The 19,045-nt window shown below is 46.0% G+C and overlaps 1 protein-coding gene across 2 annotated transcripts in view; it reads left to right on the plus strand.

The window, feature by feature from the left end:
• Window positions 1-9,213, plus strand: part of tmem144b (transmembrane protein 144b) — a 175,608-nt gene extending 166,395 nt beyond the window's left edge. Inside the window, exons 11-12 of one of the 2 annotated variants that reach the window (XM_086010601.1) lie at window positions 4,217-4,270; window positions 6,075-9,213. In XM_086010601.1, the coding sequence (XP_085866727.1) occupies window positions 4,217-4,270; window positions 6,075-6,352 (332 nt within the window). In that variant the 3' untranslated portion in view covers window positions 6,353-9,213. The remainder of the gene's footprint in view (window positions 1-4,216; window positions 4,271-6,074) is intronic. The other variant, XM_086010610.1, reaches the window with a different exon arrangement.
• Window positions 9,214-19,045: the final 9,832 nt, after the last annotated feature.

Consider the following 19,045-nt stretch of genomic DNA (forward strand, 5'->3'; position numbering starts at 1 on the left):
CACCTCCCCCAGAACCGGTTCCAATGTCCCAGAAATTTGAATCCCTCCCCCTTTCACCATTCATCTAGCCACGTATTCAGCTGAAATACCCTTCTATTTCTACTCTGACTAGCACGTGGCACTGGTAGCAATCCTGAGAATACTACCTTTGAGGTCCTACTTTTTAATTTACCTCCTAACTCCCTATATTCAGCTTTTAGGACCTCATCCCGGTTTTTACCTATATCGTTGGTACCTATATGCACCACGACAACTGGCTGTTCACCCTCCCCTTCCAAAATGTTCTGCAGCCGCTCTGAGACATCCTTGACCCTTGCACCAGGGAGGCAACATACCATCCTGGAGTCTCGTTTGCGGCCGCAGAAACGCCTATCTATTCCCCTTACAATAGAATCCCCAATTACTATAGCTCTACCCCTCTTTTTCCTCCCGTCCTGTGCAGCAGAGCCACCCCTGGTGCCAGGAAGTTGGCTGCTGCTGCCTTCCTCTGATAAGCCATCCCCCCCAACTGTACTCAAAGTGGTATATCTGTTTGAGAGGGGGATGTCCACAGGGGACCCTTGCACTACCTGCCTGCGCCTAGTACCCTGCCTGTTGGTCACCCGTTCCCTTCCTGCCTGTCCAACCTCTACCTGCGGTGTGTCCAACTCGCTAAACATGCTATTCACGATGTTCTCAGCATCGTGAACGCTCCAGTATGCATCCAATCGCAGCTCCAGTACCGCAGTGCGGTCTGCCAGTAGCTGCAGCTGGATACACTTCCTGCACACGTAGTTGTCAGGGACACAGGAAGTGTCCCTGAGTTCCCACATAGTGCAGGAGGAGCAGGAGCTGTCCTGCCATGACTTACCCTTTAATTAATTGAAATTAAATTGAATCAATCAATCCCACCAATTACACTACAGTTAAATGGTTTACCAACAGTCCCCGTTACACCAGAGAGACCTTAGTAACTATAAACCACAGAATTAAAGTTTAAAAAGAGAAATACTCACCAACCAATCACCTACCTGCTTTCTGGTGACGTCACACTTCAATTACTTTTTACTTCTTTCCCTCCCTCTGAGCTCGGAGACTGGAGACTGGTACGCCTCACCTGAACTCTGGCGCTTTTATCCCGCCTCGGTCGCCTCGTCCCTCGCAGGTCTGTACTGCCGCCGCCTCCGCTGCTGCCTCATTGTGCATACCCATCAGCCTTGTTCTGTAGCTTGTCCCATCGAAGTGCTCATCTGAGTCCTCTGCAGCATAATATGTGTGCGACCTCCCCCTTCGGTGAGCTGGCACCTGCACTATCCTTGCCCTCTGCCCTGGCTGCAGGCCACTCATGGCCGGAGTCTCACCACGTGCAGATCACGCTTCTAAGCTATCCTGTAAATTACGCGCAGTGTCCGTATCTGAGCTGGTGGCTGCGAGTGTAAAATTGAGTGACAGTGTGTCTTCATCTTCACTATCTTCCTGCTCTTCCACCACTGCCTGGCCAGGTTACAGTTCTTGGGTACCTGAAAGGAGAAAGGCACATGGTGAGTGGAGGGGGTGGGTAAGCAGATGGTACATGCTTACACCATCTGCAGCTTATAAATCAGAAGAGATTGTGGGATGAGAGAAAGAGGATTAGGTATGAGGATGCCGTCATCTTCTATGATTTCAGCCCTGCCACTGGCCAAGGCCTCAGCAATGGCCATCCCAATAATGGCTAGCACTGTATCCTCCATGGAGCTTAGGAGATGGAAGAGTGCCTGTCCCCTGCCATTAGCTCCTGCAGCTCTGGTTCTGCATCACCTTGTCCTGCAAGAGAGAGGGAAGTGTGGCATTGAGTGTCGTGCAAACTGTTTGTATTATGTGACTGTTGAATAGCTGATGATGTGGGTGTGAGGCTTGCAGCAATGCTAAGTGTGTAAGATTGAGGTGAAGCAATGAATGTTAGCTATGAATCCTGATTGATAGACATTATTGGTAGGTGAGTGATTGGGGTGCAGTGTATTGAGCAGTGGTTGAGGCTAGTGGTGCAGTTGGTAGGATATGCCATTTGAAGATGCATTCACTGAATTTGCCTACTTGTGTGAAGTCATTGAACTTCTTACAGCACTGCATCCGCTCCATCACCAAGACTGCCTACTTCCACCTCCATAACATCGCCCGACTCCGACCCAATCTGCTGCTGAAACCCTTATCCATGCCTTTATTACCTCCAGACTTGACTATTCCAATGCTCTCTTGGCTGGCCTCCCAGCTTCCACCCTACATAAACTTGTGTTCATCCAAAACTCTGCTGCCCATATCTTAACTCCCTCCAAATCTCGTTCACCCATCACCCCTGTGCTTACTGACCTTCACTGGCTCACTGGTCTGACTAAGCCTCAGTTTTAAAATTCTCATCCTTGTTTTCAAACCCCTCAATGGTCTCGTCCCTCCCTATCTCTGTACCCTCCTCCAGCCCTATAAGCCTTCGAGATGTCTGCGCCCTCCAATTCTGGCCTCATGCACATCCCCAATTTTCATCACTCTACCATTGGCAGCCGTGCTTTCAGCTGCCAAGGCCCTAAGCTCTGGATTTCCCTCCCAAAACCTCTCCACCTCTCTACCTCTCTCTCCTTCTTTAAGATGTTCCTTAAAAACTACCTCTTTGACCAAGCTGCCATGGCCTTTGATCCTGGCCTAACCTCGGCCACTGACCCCAGCAGAATATCCAGGATCAGATAGAGGTTCCCTAGTTTAAACAATCCTCATAGGCGTCCACAATACTATGGATACTTCTCGGGCAATCGCCATAGCAGGGAGCAGCAGGGGAAGTGGTGTAACTCAGCCGCTTAGGGCAGTTACACAAGCTCCTACCAGACATGGTGATTTCAAAAGGCTGATGAGGCCTGAAGTCAAGGTGGGGTGGGTCTTGCTTCAACTTCCAAGTGGGCCCCAGAGCCACTGGCCAGGAGGCTTGTTTCATCTAACTTACTGGCTGCCTGATAGAACCTAGGCCAGGGCCAAGGAAACTTGCAGCCTGGGAATCCCCCTTGTCCTAACGAAGCCTCCTCTGATGATGCAGGTAACTCTTTTTGCGACTGACGGAGTTTCTGCACCAAACATTGAATATACCATCCCAGGCCAGGACTCGGTTCTGACCTAATTCGTGGGCCTACTGCTGCATGATTTATGACAGGAGAGCGCCAGAAGCTTGTGGATTTTCAGGCCCTACATGTTCTGTTGGAGAGCTGTGTATAATAATGAGGGATTAGACTTACTGTGCAAACGTCTGAATAATTTTCAAAACAAATAGGGTTAATGACATATATGTTTAACTTACTTTTAGCAGTGGTTATTAACCAATGGTACTAATGTGGTATTTCATTTCTGTGTATGTGATATAAATTTTGTGTATTCACACTTATAGCTGATATAACTAAACATCTCGATAGATTTTGCAACTATGTAAAAATATTTGATATACTGTATTGTAACTGAGGATCTCAGTACTGGCACAGTGTTTTTCTTGGTCCTGTACATTCCTGCTTTTTTACTGTAAGAGTTAAAACTTAATGCAGCAGAAAATTTATTAGAATAGCCTTTGGCAAATTGACATTAAGAAAATATGAAATGGTTTTGCTTTGCAGATGTGCTCTATTGAAATCATTTTTTTCAGCTGTTTGCTTAGATGCTGAGACTGAAAGGCAACCTAACTTTTCACAGAATCACAGAATCACAGAATCTACAGTGCAGATAGAGGCCATTTCGGCCCATCGAGCCTGCACCGACACATATCCCACCCTATCCCCGTAACCCCACGTATTTAATCCCCTAACACTAAGGGTCAATTTATCATAGCCAAATCAACCTAACCTGCACATCTTTGGACTGTGGGAGGAAACCGGAGCACCCGGAGGAAACCCACGCAGACACGGGGAGAATGTGCAAACTCCACACAGACAGTCGCCCGAAGCCAGATTTGAACCCGGGTCCCTGGCGCTGTGAGGCAACAGTGCTAACCACTATGCCACTGTGCCCCTCATTACTCAGTTAATAACTGCACCTAAATAGATTTAAATTGTGATGGAGGCAAAAGAGCAGTCTTGTATCTCACTAACATTTTTAAGATTCCATATTAGCTTTCAAGAGTTGTGTACTATTTTAAGTACAGTTTCATTTTCCAAACAAAATGGACTTTTTATTCAAATGGAAAACATTTTCCAGTCTACCAATGTATAAATGAAGCTTCTTTTTTCAGGTACCAGGCTTCATTGCTGCTTTATGGGGAGTGCTTATGTTCAAAGAAATAAAAGTAAGTGTTTAAACTTTAATGAGCATTCTTTCTGCAATTGAATCAACTTTATCCCAGGCTGACCACATGACTTCCCTACCCACAGTTAGTCCTTTCTACTTTGTCAGCCTTGGCTCAGGAGCAGTATGCGTTCCTGAGTCAGAAGGTTCTGGGTTCAAGCCAATCCAGAGATTTGAGCACGTAATCTCAGCTGACATTTCAGCGCATTACTGAGGGAGAGCTGCACTGTCAAAGGTGCCGCCTTTCGGATGAGATGTTAAACTGAGCCCCCCTTCCCCCATCTGCTGTCTCAGGTGGACACGGCACTATTTGAAGAAGCGTAGGGGAGTTCTCCCAGTGTCTTTATTTAACCCTCATTTATTTCATTGCATTTGTGGGACCACGCTGTACGCAAATTGCCTGCTACATTTCCTGACATTATAACAATCACTTCAAAAGTACTTAATTGGCGGTGAAGTGCTTTGGAACATCCCATGGTTATGAAAGGCGCTATATAAATGCAAGTTCTTTCTTTGATAACTTAATTGAATTGAATAATCAATTGCATGAATCACCAACAGTCTGTGCTTCATGTGATCCATAAAAATGTTGAATGTTCAGTCATGTAATACCCATTAATCCACTTGATTAATGATTGGAAAAAATAACAGTTCTCACAGTGCTGCTGATGTACTTCTTAAATACATTCTGGTTTACGCATATTTTGAACCTGACTAGATACTTCAGGTCAGGACTGTCTTAACAAAAAAGTTTTTTTTTTGTTTATTTACAAACATGCAAGTATTTTTTTTTTTTTAATGTTTTTTTTACCTCCCTATCTAAAAGTATGGTTTGCTAATTGATTTTCCATGAAAGTCATCTCTAATTAAAAAAAATGCACTTTAAAAAAAAATGACACAACAGTCTATTTGTATTAGCACTGCACCATAAAGTGGAAGGATTCAGGTTGACCTCTGACATTCTCCATATTGGGTTAATTTGTGCCTCTCATTAGCACCCTGGCGCTAACGGGGCGCAAATCCCCTAGCGCCCGGGCACAGTGCCACTAACACCTCCTGCGAAATTCAGTGGGAGGTTAGTGGCAGCAGTAGCCAGTAGCACCCCGCGGCACTGCACTGCTGGCAATGACGTCATCACTGCGCGCAGCGCCCTGCTTGCGCCCCGGCCACAAACTTCCCTTCCGCCTCATGACCTATCGCCGGACAATATGTCTGAAAGGGTCAGGGTGGCGTTTTTGCAGCGGCGGTTGTTAAAGGGGCAGGTGTCGGGCTGCCTTTTTTTTTGGCCGACTGCCAGCACCTGCTCCCGTTCCCTCTTTTTTTCAGGGTCCCGGCCACGATCGCTCAGCCCGGCACTCCTCTTGAGTGCTGGGCTGTTTTCATGGCATCCCACTCCCTGGTGGTCTAGCAGGACCTTGGTGTGCGCAGCACTAGGCCCCTCCCCTTTAATCAGGGGAGGAGGCCTGCAATGACGTGGCAGTAGATGCTATGTGACGCTGTTGCGGGTAGCACCGCGATCTTCAGTAGTAGCGCCCCAAGAAGGAGGTGCAGTGCTCCCTGAATTTCCAGCGGAGGGGTGCTAACTTTTTCGGGATGCTAAAATTAACGCCCCGGCGACGTTAGCGCCCCAAAAGTGGCACTACCCAATTTTCCCCCCATTGTTTTCTATCCCATTAGATTTGGTGATGAACTTAAGTTATAAGTGATTTATACTTTCTTGACCATTTAGTGCGACAAAAGGCACTTCTGACAGTGGCAGCGCATCTGATAGGAATCAGCTGTTCACAAATTTTTTCTCCCCACAGGGACTGAGGAACTATCTTATTCTTGGCATAGCCTTCTGTACTATATCAGCAGGAGCATTAACAACTGCCTTTTCCAAAGTGTGACTAATGCAGTTACAGAAAACGAACCAGAAGATGGCCTCATCGTGAAGGTGTTTGCTGTGCTCCAAAATTGGAATAGTTTGGATCAAAGTACTACTTTTGACATACACAGAGTCTCGAGCCAGTGTGCAGTGCGTTGGAACAACTGTTGTTACAGCAGCCTTGAGATGTCAGCCACGAGGTTAAAGAATTTTTGATTAACTCCTTTTATTATTCTGTAATTATTTGTTAATTGCTAAATGTTTGTTGAGCTTAGTACAGTTGTCCTGATTGATTGTCATACTGCCAAGAGGTGTTATGTTTGGGAACAGAATTACCGTAAACTGCAGATAATAATTCCCAATTAACAAAACTTTGTAGCATAGCCCATTAAATATTTAATTCAATAACAGACTAAACAAAGACACCAGGAAGTGATTAATTACTTTTTCCTTTTAAAAAAAAACTTAGTTTTAATTGTGTCAGTTTTGGCTCTTTGGCAGCACTCTCACCTCTGTGTAAGAGGTCGTGGGTTCAAGCCCCACTCAAGAGTATTGAGCACATAATCTAGGAAGACAAATCAGTACAGTATTGAAGGGGTACTGCACTGCCTTGAGTTCTTCCTGTGTCCTGCTCAGCATTTATCTGTCAATCAACACCACTGAAACAGATTATCTGGTCATTGTCGTTTAAAGGACCTTGCTATGCGCAAATTGCCTGTGAAGTATCCATGGATGTCCTGAGACTATTGAGAGTTGCTATATAAATGCAAGTTCATTTTTTGTTTACTTCACACAACACTGATCTCTAAATCCCACTGTCTTTTGGTGAAATTGGGCTGTGCTTAAATCCCTTCAAGGCCTCACCCCTCCCTATCTCTGTAACCTCGAGCCCTGCAACCCTCCGAGAACACTGTGTTCCTCCGACTCTGGCCTCTTGTGTGTCCCCCAGTCCTTCCACCCCACCATTAGAGGCCGTGCCTTTAGCTGTCTAGGACCTAAGCTCTAGAGTTCCCTCCCTAAACCTCTTCACATCTATCTCCATTTTTATGACCCTCCTTAACACCTAGCTCTTTAACCAAACTTATAGTCGCCCTTCTTAATATCTCCTTATGTGGCTTAGCATCGATTTTTGTCTGATTATGCTCCTGTGAAGCGGCTTGCAGTGTTTTTTTAATGTTAAAAGCATTATAAAGAAGTGTTATTGTTATTATTAATGTGCTAATCATTCTAATTGAATAAATGAGGGACAATTTTAGGTGATTTTTGTGGCAAGTGATCTTTTAAGAATGTTTTAAGAATATTTTGAGAGTTAATAATGTGATTATTTTCTGTCTCAAGATATTGTTTCTCTTCCTGTTGCATGAGCAGACATTCATATGTACTCTGTTTAAATTAGAGGAACTGAATAAGTGCACACAGTGAGATTTATTTACTCCAGATAAAAACATCCACATCTTCCTTTTGGATTTTACCAGAGCAACAAAGGCAATTTTTGCTTTGAGCTTAATCTAGCCACCATTTCCTCTGTCAGCAAAACCCACTTAAGAATGGGGTGACTTTGAATCTACGCTGCTGGTGGGAGCCTCACTCACTAGCAGCATAAATCAGAAGTTCAGATGTGCTGTGCTCAAGATTTATTAACCATTCATTTTACTGGTCAGAAAATGGTGGGCAGCACCCACATTTCTGATATTATGAGGGTCCCACCAGCAGTATGGCCCTAATATGTTTAATATTTTGCTGCACATAGCACACAGAGGAAATCCTGACTCAAATCTACTGTCGATTCCAACTACAATCAAAAGTCAGCAATTGGATTAGGCTTCACAACTTACTTCACAACTTACAAATCAATTTGGGGCAGCTCTTATACAAATCTTGAGACATCACTTTCAGATGGGTCATGTCGACCTGAACTGAGTGGAAACACACAGGGACAGGCAAGTGGGGTGACCGAAACTATAAAGTGGGATTAAGTCCATCATTATTAAGAAACTGGATTTTGAACTGGACATTAGCCAGTCAGAGATTATGGGCTGGATTTTACTCACCGAGACGCGTTGGGAGCGGGACTGCTGCCTTCCGGGTTCTAGTCCTGCCCCCAGCAACGTCTGATGAACAGACGCTATTTTGCCCTGATTGGTCTTGTTAAGCCCGCCCTGCGGGCTTGCCGGACAATTAAGGGAAAGCCGGTGTCAGATGACGTCAATTGATGATGCTTCATCTGCCGGTTTTCTTAAAGGCATATGCACCACACTTGTTTGACAGATGATTTGACAGTGTTTGACAGCATTGCGGTGCTGTCAGGGAGGCCAGCCACTTGGGGAGCGGTATTTAAAGGTAATCATGGTTGCGTGAAAGAAAGCAAATTTCTTAATACCTTACGTCCATTTTTCAGCATTTTCTTCGGCCACGATCGATCAGCACTGCACTCTATGCTAGAGTGCTTGAGGCTGATCATGTCAGATTGCTGCTGCTGTCGGCGACGAGGAACCTCGATTCAATGCAGAGCCTGCAGCGATGGCCCTTCCCTTTAAGGGAGGGAAGGAGCCTCCGTTCCCAGCAGCGCTACCCTCAACATTGGGCAGCGCTGCACCGCTGCCACCCCTCTTGCCGGCTTTAGCGCTCCAAGGGAAGTGGTAGCGCTTGATTTAGCACTCCACTTCCTTCCTGGAGCACGAACAGCTAATTTACTGGAAGCTCACAATCATTAGCGCCTGGTGATAATTTTTCAAGATTTCAAAAGTTAGCGCCCCAAACGGGGCACTATCGAATTTCTCCCCCTAAATGTGTGAAGAAAAGTATACAAATTAAAACAAAGTGCTAGAAGTACGCAGCATCACAAAAAAAAAGAAAGATGAGCTAATGGTTTGGATGTGAGCTCTTCCTGAGCTCTGCTGAAGGGTTTTCTATTTTCCAACATTTGCAGTTTTGTCTTTTTATTGCCAACATAAAGTTAAATGGTGGTGTTTATATGATTGAATGTATGCACAGAGAAAACATAAATGTTACCACAAGATACTGAAATGATCATATTTGCATTGTTTTTATAATTAAAAACTTGTTCTACACCATGAGGATATTGTAGTTATCTTACTTTATTTGTTTTCAAATTTTTACAAATTACTGATTTGAATTAGTGTTTATTTTTTTTAAATATATACGATATAGATTTTACAAATTCACCTATCTAACTCTTGTATTAGGCACAGAAAGCTCAAAATCTCCCAGCCAATATTCAATAGACTTCTCTTCTTCTTAGGTAGTCCCTCGGAACCGAGGATGACTTGCTTCCACACTAAAAATTAGTTCTCAGGTGACTGATGAGTCCGATGCGGGACCTACAGTCTCTGTCACAGGTGGAGCAGACGGTGGTTGAAGGGGCGGGTGGGTGGGGTGCTTGGGTTGGATGACGTGCGCTCCTTCCGCTGTTTGCGCTTGGCTTCTGCTTGCTCCTGGCGCCTTCCTGGATGCTTCTCCTTCACCTTGTGCGGTCTTGGGCCAGTGATTCCCAGGTGTCGGTGGGGATGTTGCACTTTTTCAAGGAGGCTTTGAGGGTGTCCTTGAAGCATTTCCTCTGCCCAATTGGGGCTCTCTTGCCGTGTTGGAGCTCCGAGTAGAGCGCTTGTTTTGGGAGTCTCGTATCGGGCATGCGGACAATGTGGCCCATTCATCGGAGCTGATCAAGCATGGTCAAAGTTTCGATGTTGGGGATGTTGGCCTGAGCGAGAACACTGACGTTGGTGTGCCTATCCTGCCAATGGATTTGCAGGATCTTGCGGAGGCAGCGTTGGTGGTACCTCTCCAGTGCTTTGAGGTGCCTGCTGTACATGGTCCATGTCTCTGAAGCATACAGGAGGGTGGGATTCACTGCTGCTCTGTAGACCATGAGCTTGGCGCTGGGTTTGAGGTCCTGGTCTTCAAACACTCTTCCTCAGGCGACCGAAGGCTGCACTGGCACACTGAAGGCAATGTTGGACTTCATCGGCGTCTGCCCTTGTCAATAGACTATACCTTTGGACTATAAGCCATAACAAAGCTGTGTATTTCTGTTTTGAGTGACCGTGCCCCATACTCTCAGCTCTTCACAATGTATGATGAACATAAGCAGAAAAGGGAATTCAGCTTATTTCTGAAAAAGGAGTAAGGTTAGGTATAAATTGTGTGTAGTCTGCCAAAATGTGTTCTTTGTTTTCTCATTGTTTATTTTAAATATTCCAGACTGAAATTTAGAGTAAAAACAGAAACTGCTGGAAATGCTCAGCAGGTCACACAGCATCTGTGGAGAGAGAAACAGAGCTAACGTTTCAGGTCGATGATCTTTCATCAGTAATTTAGAGAATGTTCTGACATTTGTATTAATTTGGACTTTCATGTTTCAGATTTTTTTGTTCCTTTCCAAAATATGAAATGCTCCATACAGGTATGATATATAGGGAAATGTGGCAGCCAATTTACATACAGCAAGGTCCCACAAATAGTAACAAGATAAACGACCAGGTAATGTGTTTTAGTGATGCTGGTTGAGGGAAAAATGTAAGCTAAGACACCAGTCGAACTCCTCCGCTCTTCTTTGAATAGTGCCAGGGGATATTTTACATCCACCTTTGCCAGATGGGGCCTCGCTTTAACATCTCATCCGAAAGACAGCACCTCTGATAGCGCAGAACTGAAGTGTCAGCCTAGATTATGTGTTCAAATCTCTGGGTCTTGAACTGACAACCTTCTGACTCGGAGGTGAGAGTGCTACTACTGAGCCAAATCTGACACTTCTGGGTACACATACTGTAGTTGTAAAATACTTTATAAGGGAGATTCCCCTTGATCTGTGCCCAAGTGCGCTGGATTGCCTAACCACAGTGAATATTGGAAAATCGGGCATGTTGGTGCACGTGCTTGTCAAGGAAACTGCATGATTTTCCTTCTCTTCCTGGCACTCCTTATCCTTTTTTAAAATTTGCTTATGGGATGTGGGCGTCGCTGGCAAGGCCAGCATTTATGGCCCATCCCTAGTTGCCCTTGAGAAGGTGGTGGTGAGCCGCCGCTTTGAACTGCTGCAGTCCGTGTGGTGATGGTACTCCCACAGTGCTGTTAGGGAGGGAGCTCCAGGATTTTGACCCAGCGACGATGAAGGATCGGCGATATACTTCTAAGTCAGGATGGTGTGTGACTTGGAGGGGAACTTGGAGGTGGTGGTGTTCCCATGCGTCTGCTGCCCTTGTCCTTCTAGGTGGAAGAGGTTGCGGGTCTGGGAGGTGCCGCCGAAGAAGCCTTGGTGAGTTGCTGCAGTGCATCTTGTAGATGGTACACACTGCAGCCATGGTATGTTGGTGGTGGAGGGAGTGAATGTTTAAGGTGGTAGAGGGTGTGCCAATCAAATGGGCTGCTTTGTCCTGGATGGTGTCGAGCTTCTTGAGAGCTATTGGAGCTGCACTCATCCAGGCAAGTGGAGGGTATTCCATCACACTCCTTACTTGTGCCTTGTAGATGGTGGAAAGGCTTTGGGGAGTCAGGAGGTGAGACACTCACTGCAGAATACCTAGCCTCTGACCTGCTCTTGTAGCCACAGCATTTATGTGGCTGGTCCAGTTAAGTTTTTGGTCAATGGTGACCCCCAGAATGTTGATGGTGGGGGATTCAGTGATGGTAATGCCATTGAATGTCAAGGGGAGGTGGTTAGACTCTCACTTGTTGGAGATTGTCATTGACTGGCACTTCTGTGGCGCGAATGTTACCTGCCACTTATCAGCCCAAGCCTGAATGTCATCCAGGTCTTGTTGCATGCGGGCATGGACTGCTTCATTATCTGAGGATTTGTGAATAGCGCTGAACACTGTACAGTCATCAGCGAACATCCCCATTTCTGACCTTATGTTGGAGGGAAGGTCATTGATGAAGCAGCTGAAGATGGTTGGGCCTAGGACACTGCCCTGAGGAACTCCTGCAGCAATGACCTGGGGCTGTGATGATTGACCTTCAACCACCACAACCATCTTCCTTTGTGCTAGGTATGACGCCAGCTAGTGGAGCGTTTTTCCCCTGATTTCCACTGACTTCAGTTTTACTAGGGCTCCTTGATGCCACACTTGGTCAAGTGCTGCCTTGAGGTCAAGGGCAGTCACTCTCACCTCACCTCTGGAATTCAGCCCCTTTGTCCATGTTTGGACCAAGGCTGTAATGAGGTTGGGAGCCGAGTGGTCTTGGCGGAACCCAAACTGGGTATTAGTGAGCAGGTTATTGGTGAATAAGTGCCGCTTGATAGCACTATCGATGACACCTTCCATCACTTTGCTGATGATTGAGAGTAGACTGATGGGGTGGTAATTGGCTGGATTGGATTTGTCCTGCTTTTTGTGGACAGGACATACCTGGACAGTTATCCACATTGCCGGATAGATGCCAGTGTTGTAGCTGTACTGGAACAGCTTGGCTAGAGGCACGGCTAGTTCTGGAGCACAAGTCTTCAGCACGATAACTGGGGTGTTGTCGGGGCTCATAGCTTTTGCTGTATCCAGTGCGCTCAGCCATTTCTTAATATCACCTGGAGTGAATCGAATTGGCTGAAGACTGGCTTCTGTGATGGTGGGGATCTCAGGAGTAGGCCGATACGGATCATCCACTCGGCACTTCTCACTGAAGATAGTTGCAAATGCTTCAGCCTTGTCTTTTGCACTCACGTGCTGGGCTCCACCATCATTGAGGATGGGGATATTCATGGAGCCGCCTCCTCCTCCCGTTAGTTGTTTAATGGTCCACCACCATTCACGACTGGATGTGGCAGGACTGCATGCTTTGATCTGATCCATTGATTGTGAGATCGCTTAACCCTGTCTATAGCATGTTGCTTCCACTTTTTAGCATGCATGTAGTCCTGTGCTGCAGCTTCCCCAGTTTGGCACCTCATTTTTTGGTATGCCTGATGCTGCTCCTATTTGGTTCCTCTCACTTTTCTCCTAAAATTCCTAACCTTCATACTTACTTCCCTATAATAGATATATAATCACCATACCTTTATTACAGACACCAAGATTAACAATATTATATTGACATTGAATTCACCCACTCTAATTTACACTTCCTTCTCAGTACTTGCGTTGTTAATTTCAATCTGATTGGTTAAGGAGATCCACAGTTGCTTGCCCTGTTGACTCAGGTCCTGGCTGCGCCGTTTCCATCTCACACTTCCAGCAACTTGCAGTGCAAAATATCATCGACATTAAACGGGCAAAGGCAAGTCTAGCTTAACAGCAGGCGCTGTTCCTTGCCCTGCCACAGGGAATTTGGGGGCATTATTATACATCTTTTGTACACAGTTACAGGTTTTATTTCTTTGCCTGCTGGAAGCACCGGATGACCAATCGTCAGAACTTCTAATGAAAGGTCATCGATCTGAAACGTTAACTCTGTTTCTCTCTCCACACATGCTGCCTCACCTGCTGAGTATTTATTTCCAGCATTTTCTGTTTTTATTTCAGATTTCCAGCATCTGCAGTATTTTGCTTTTGTATAAGTGTAGACCACATGTTGGCTTAGGCTTCTCTCCCTTCCTCACCATTGATTTTTCCTGGGACAGGTGAGCTGAAAGGTGTCTTGGGCTGTGTTCCACTGCATTTTCGTCTTTGTGTGCCTCCCCACTGTTTCTCGGGGGTCGATCTCATTGAGGCTACGTACACCCAACCATATGTGGGTGGACATATGTTAACTGCATACGAATGAAGGATAAACGGCCTCTGTTGTGTTTCCTGTCTTATGTGCTCCTCAATCGCTAGGTGGAGGGGCTGCCAGTTTGGTCCAGGGGTTCAGCGATTAATGAGCAACCAAAAGAGGGCTGGAAATCCCTCTCAGACAGTACGCAGGAAGCAGAAGAAGGAAGGTCAACATTTTTTGAAAAATAAATGCTGCTTTACGGGCAGCACGGAGGCTTCCTGAATTCCGACACTGCAGCAGGACAGCCGGTGCCTGCCGCATCCGAACTCTGCCGTCATATTGATGGGAATGCCTGGCTACTTCAGAGAACCTGCCTCCAATATAGTAATGACCCCAAGATCTGAAAGTGTCCATAGTTTGAGGGGAGGGGGCAATTGCGTGCAAGGTGGCGGTCCTGCTGCTCAAAGCTGCACTCTAATCAAGGAGGAAGGGAAGGGTGGATAATCAAAGCAGATATTTTCCTCCATCCAAGAATTATAGTGAAAAAGATGGTGCGAGTAGAAAGTGGGTTTCCTGACTTATAGTCAGTAAAATATGATGGCCCAGAAATTCGGGTCGGGGGCTTCCCACGGGTGTAAGCCCCCGACCTGCACTTGGCAGTTGAGCTGTAGGGCCCCGTGGAATTCCGCTCCGGGGTCTGGCCCAGCTGCTGGCGCGCTGTGCTTGCGTGTCCCAGGGGCGTAGTTAGTTCGATGCGTCCCCTGGGATCACGTGGGCCATGGGCAGCCAATCGGAGGAGGGAATGCTCCATTCATAAGATTGACAGGTAGACCTGTCAAAACTTATAAATACTACGGGCCCAAAACAGCAGTAAACCTTCAAATAATTTTTTTTTTAAGTCACACTTTTTAAATAAACTATAAATTACATTAAATAACTATTTTAAACAATAATTTAAATTTTTGAAAAAAATAATTTTATATTATAACGGGGCTAAAAATAAACTTACCTTGCTTTAAAGTATTTAAAAATAATAAACCTGTGGAAAAAATGTTTTAATTTTAATTAATTGACCACTTACCTTGTAAAAAGCAGGCCTTACACCTGCTTTTTAAATGTGTAAATCCTGCAGGCTTATGATCCCGGGAAAACCTGTAAAAAAACAAAAAAACTAAGTTCGATGCGCACGCACAGCCTCCCCTGCGCGCGCGTTCGACCTCTGAACCCCTTCGTTCAGAGGATCGGAAGTGCCGGTTTCCCGTGCACGCGCAGTGCATGCAGCAAACCGGCAATTCCATTCGGCCTACGGGTGAGTACCCTGTGCGTACTCACCCGGGGAGAGCCGAATTTCTGGGCCATGATTTCAACTCGTGACCTTCAAATCCAGCAGTGAAAGCAGCTAAGGCATAGCCGCAAAAAGAATAACATCAAGTGCTAATCTTCAATTGCCTAAAGTGTAAAGAGCTCCTGTACTGACCAAGTGTCAAAACTGTAGGTCTGTCCACATGATTTTGCACAAATACTGAGCAATGCATGTAAGCTGCAAACCAGTTTTGTGCTGGGATGGGAGGGCATGGGGAGGAAAGTTAGCCACTGCAGCAGGGCAGGCCTGAGAGGCCTACAGCAGATGCAATGGCTGCCGGCTCCAGTGCCTTCTGCCTGCTTTCCAGAAACATCAGTCAGCAGGTCTCCAACTCTGATGCCTGACCTCTGGACCTGACAGAAAAAGTCACCTTCCAGAACTTTGCTGCTTGCCCTTCTCACATCCTCCCATCTATGGGGACTTGTGTGCAAGGACTAAGGCCCAATAATTATGGGTGCCAGTCCACTGGACCCTCCACCAAGCTGAGACCTGGTAGAAACGTTAAGAACAAGAGTAGGCCACTCAACCCCTCAGGCCTGCTCTGCCATTCAACGAGATCATGGCTAATCTGCACTTCAACTTCATTTTCCTGCCTTTGTTCCATATCCTTTGATACCATTACCTAACAAAAATCTATCTATATCAATCTTAAAAGCTCCAATTGTCCTCAGATCCACAGCCTTTTCAGGAAGAGAATTTCAGGCTTCTACTACCCGTTGTGTGAAAAAGTGCTTCCTGATTTCGCTCCTGATTGGCTTGGCTCTAAGTTTAAGATTATGTCCCCTTGTTCTTGATTTCCCAACCAGAGGAAATAGTTTCTCCGTATCTACCCTAACAAATCCTGTCAGCATTTTGAACTCCTCGATTAGATCACCCCTCAATCTCCTATCCTCAAGGGAATGCAAGCCAAGTTTATGCAAATTTTCCTCATAATTTAACCCTCTAAGTCCCAATACCATTCTGTTGAATCTGTGCTGCACCCTCTCCAAGGCCAATTTATCCCTCCTGAGATGCAATGCCCAGAACTGAAGGCAGCATTCCAGATGGGGTCTGACAAAGGCTCGATACAACAATGCATAACTTCCTTTCCTTTGTAATCCAGCCCCCATGAGAGATAAACCAACATTCCATTAACCTTTCGGATTGCTTTCTGTACCTGTCTACTGGCTTTTAATGAGTTGTGTACTTGGACTTCCAGATCTTCGCTTCAGTCCCTATTTTCTCACCATTTAGAAAATACTCTGATTTATCTTTCTTGGTTCCAAAATGGATGACAACTTAATCTGTCCATGTACCTTTCCAACTTCCTCCTCCCATCTGCACTACTTACTGCCCCAACTAACTTAGTGTCATCTACAAATTTGGATATACAACTCTGTATTCCTTCATCCAAGTTATTAATAGATATAGTGAAAAGTTGAGGCCCTGGTATAGATCCTTGGAGAACACCACTTGTCACATGCCTCCAATTAGGGTTCCTACCCTTTATCCCCACTCTCTGGGGGAGAAATTCAGTATCACCCCATTTGGGGCGCAATTATTGGCCGGGCGCAAAGATTAGCGCCTGGCGCTAATTATCGCCTCTGACTGCAAACTTGGCTTTTATCGCCCCTGGAAGTGATTGGAGCGCTAAATCAGGTGCTTCATACCTGTCTTAAGGCGCAAAGGCCGAGGAGCGAGGCGTTTCCTCAGAGCGCTGGCGAACCTCATGTGGTGTCAGTCAGCAATGGAACACAGACACAATGGCGCCGGCCAGTTCTTAAAGGGGAGGGTCGATCTTGCTCTCTATCCACACCCTGCTCATTGCAGCCTTGAATCTCGGCCTGGAGAGACCTGTACATCACATCTGCTGGAAAGGACAATGGAGAGACCCAGGGAAAGAGCTCAGAGTGCAGCTCCTACAGTCTCTTCTAAATCGATACAAGGAAGGGCAAATCAAAATGAACCTGCAAAGTGCTGCTCAGTACCCAAACCTCCTTCACACAGCGTTGAATCTCTCCAGAAGTCTCTCTCTCTCTCTCAGAATGCGTGGTGCAAAAATGTCGCCAACAAAAAAGAGCAGGAAGTGGTCGCCTTTAAATAGCGCTCCCCCAGTCCCTTCCTGACTGCAAAACGCTCCCCTCAACCTGTCGTTGCTCACGGCAGGCAGTAAGGCAGGGCGCACCACTCAATATCTGGTCCGGGGCGCTGCCGGGGCATTGCACACTTGACTGACGTCACGATCTGCCGGTGCAGGAGATCGTGGCGGTAGTGTTTAGTGCCGCCGCAAAATGTCTAGTTAATTTCGTGAGCGGCGCAAACATCGCCGCGCACAGGCGCTAGTTGCTTTGCGCCCCATTAGCGCCCTCTTAAGGCGCTAACGGGAGGCGCAAACCAACTGAATTTTTCCCCCTCTGTCTCCTACCTCCCACTCAATCTCTAATCCAATTCAAAAGGCTACCTCAAATTCCATGCGCTCTCATATTTGTTATTAATCTTGATTTATTTTTAGATTCCCTTCTATCACTGGTATTTTATTCTCTTCCTCTACTGTGAAAACAGATACAAAATACTTGTTTAATAAACCTGCCATTACCTAGTTGTCTATTACAGTATCACCTGCGCCTATCTTTAATGGGCCCACATCTCCCTTAGTCACTCTCTTACATTTAATATATTTACAAAAACTTTTACGATTAGCTTTTATATTACTTTGCTAGTTTTTCATATTTCTTTTTGCAGCTCTTGATATTTTCTTTGTCCCTTTGTTGCTTTCTATATTTCTCCCAGTTCGCTGGATTACCAGAACACAAAAAAAAATACTGCAGATGCTGGAAATCTGAAATAAAAACAGAAAATGCTGGAGAAACTCAGCAGGCCAGGCAGCATCTGTGAAGAGAGAAACAGGGTTAACGTTTCAGGTCAATGACCCTTCATCAGAACTGGAAAAAAGCAGGAAATGGAACGGATTTTTGAGCAAGTGAAGAGGCTGGGAAAGGGGGGGAGGGGATGAAAGAACAAAAGGGAAGGTCTGTGATAGGATGGAAGGAGAGATTAAGAGACATTAAGAGATATTCAAGGCAAAAGGAGATGGTAATGGAACAGGTTAAGAAATAAAGGATGGCTCTGGATGAAGAGTAAATTGTGCTGGCAGAATGAAAGACAGCTGCCATGTGGGGGAGAAGAAAAAAAGACAGACAAAAGGTATGGATATTATATATATATATATATGAGATAGGGGCCGAGGTTATGATCTGAAATTGTTGAACTCTATGTTGATCCAGAAGGCTGTAAAGTGCCTAATCGAAAGATGAGGTGCTGTTCCTCGAGCTTACGCTGAGCTTCCGTGGAACAATGCAAGAGACCGAGGATGGTGAGGTCTGAGTGGGAATGGAGTGGTTAATTAAAATGACAGGCGACCGGAAGCTCGGGGTTCACCTTACGGACTGAACGGAGGTGTTCCACAAAGCGGTCACCCAATCTGCGTTTGGTCTCCCAATGTAGAGGAGACCACATCATGAGCAGCGAATACAGTATACTAAATTGCGAGAAGTACAAGTAAATTGCTGTTTCACCTGGAAGGGGTGTTTGGGGCCTTGGAGGTATAAGGGCATGTGTTGCATCTCCTGTGTTTGCACGGGAAGGTGCTGGGCAAAGGGGAAGGGGTGTTGGAGGTGATAGCGGAGTGGACAAGGGTGTCATGGAGGGAGCGGTCCCTATGGAATGCTGAAAGGGGAGGTGAGGGGAAGATGCGTTTGGTGGTGGGATCACGCTGGAGGTGGCAGAAATGGCGGAGGATGATCCGTTGAATGTGGAGGCTGGTGGGGTGAAAGGTGAGGACAATGGGGAACTCTGTCGTGGTTCCGGGAGGGAGGGGCAGGGGTGAAGGGCAGAAGTGCGGGAAATAGAACGGACACGGT

The sequence above is a fragment of the Somniosus microcephalus genome, chromosome 2, assembly GCF_052327205.1.
Source record: "Somniosus microcephalus isolate GS21.2 chromosome 2, FLI_Smic_1.0, whole genome shotgun sequence".
Taxonomy (NCBI): domain Eukaryota; kingdom Metazoa; phylum Chordata; class Chondrichthyes; order Squaliformes; family Somniosidae; genus Somniosus; species Somniosus microcephalus.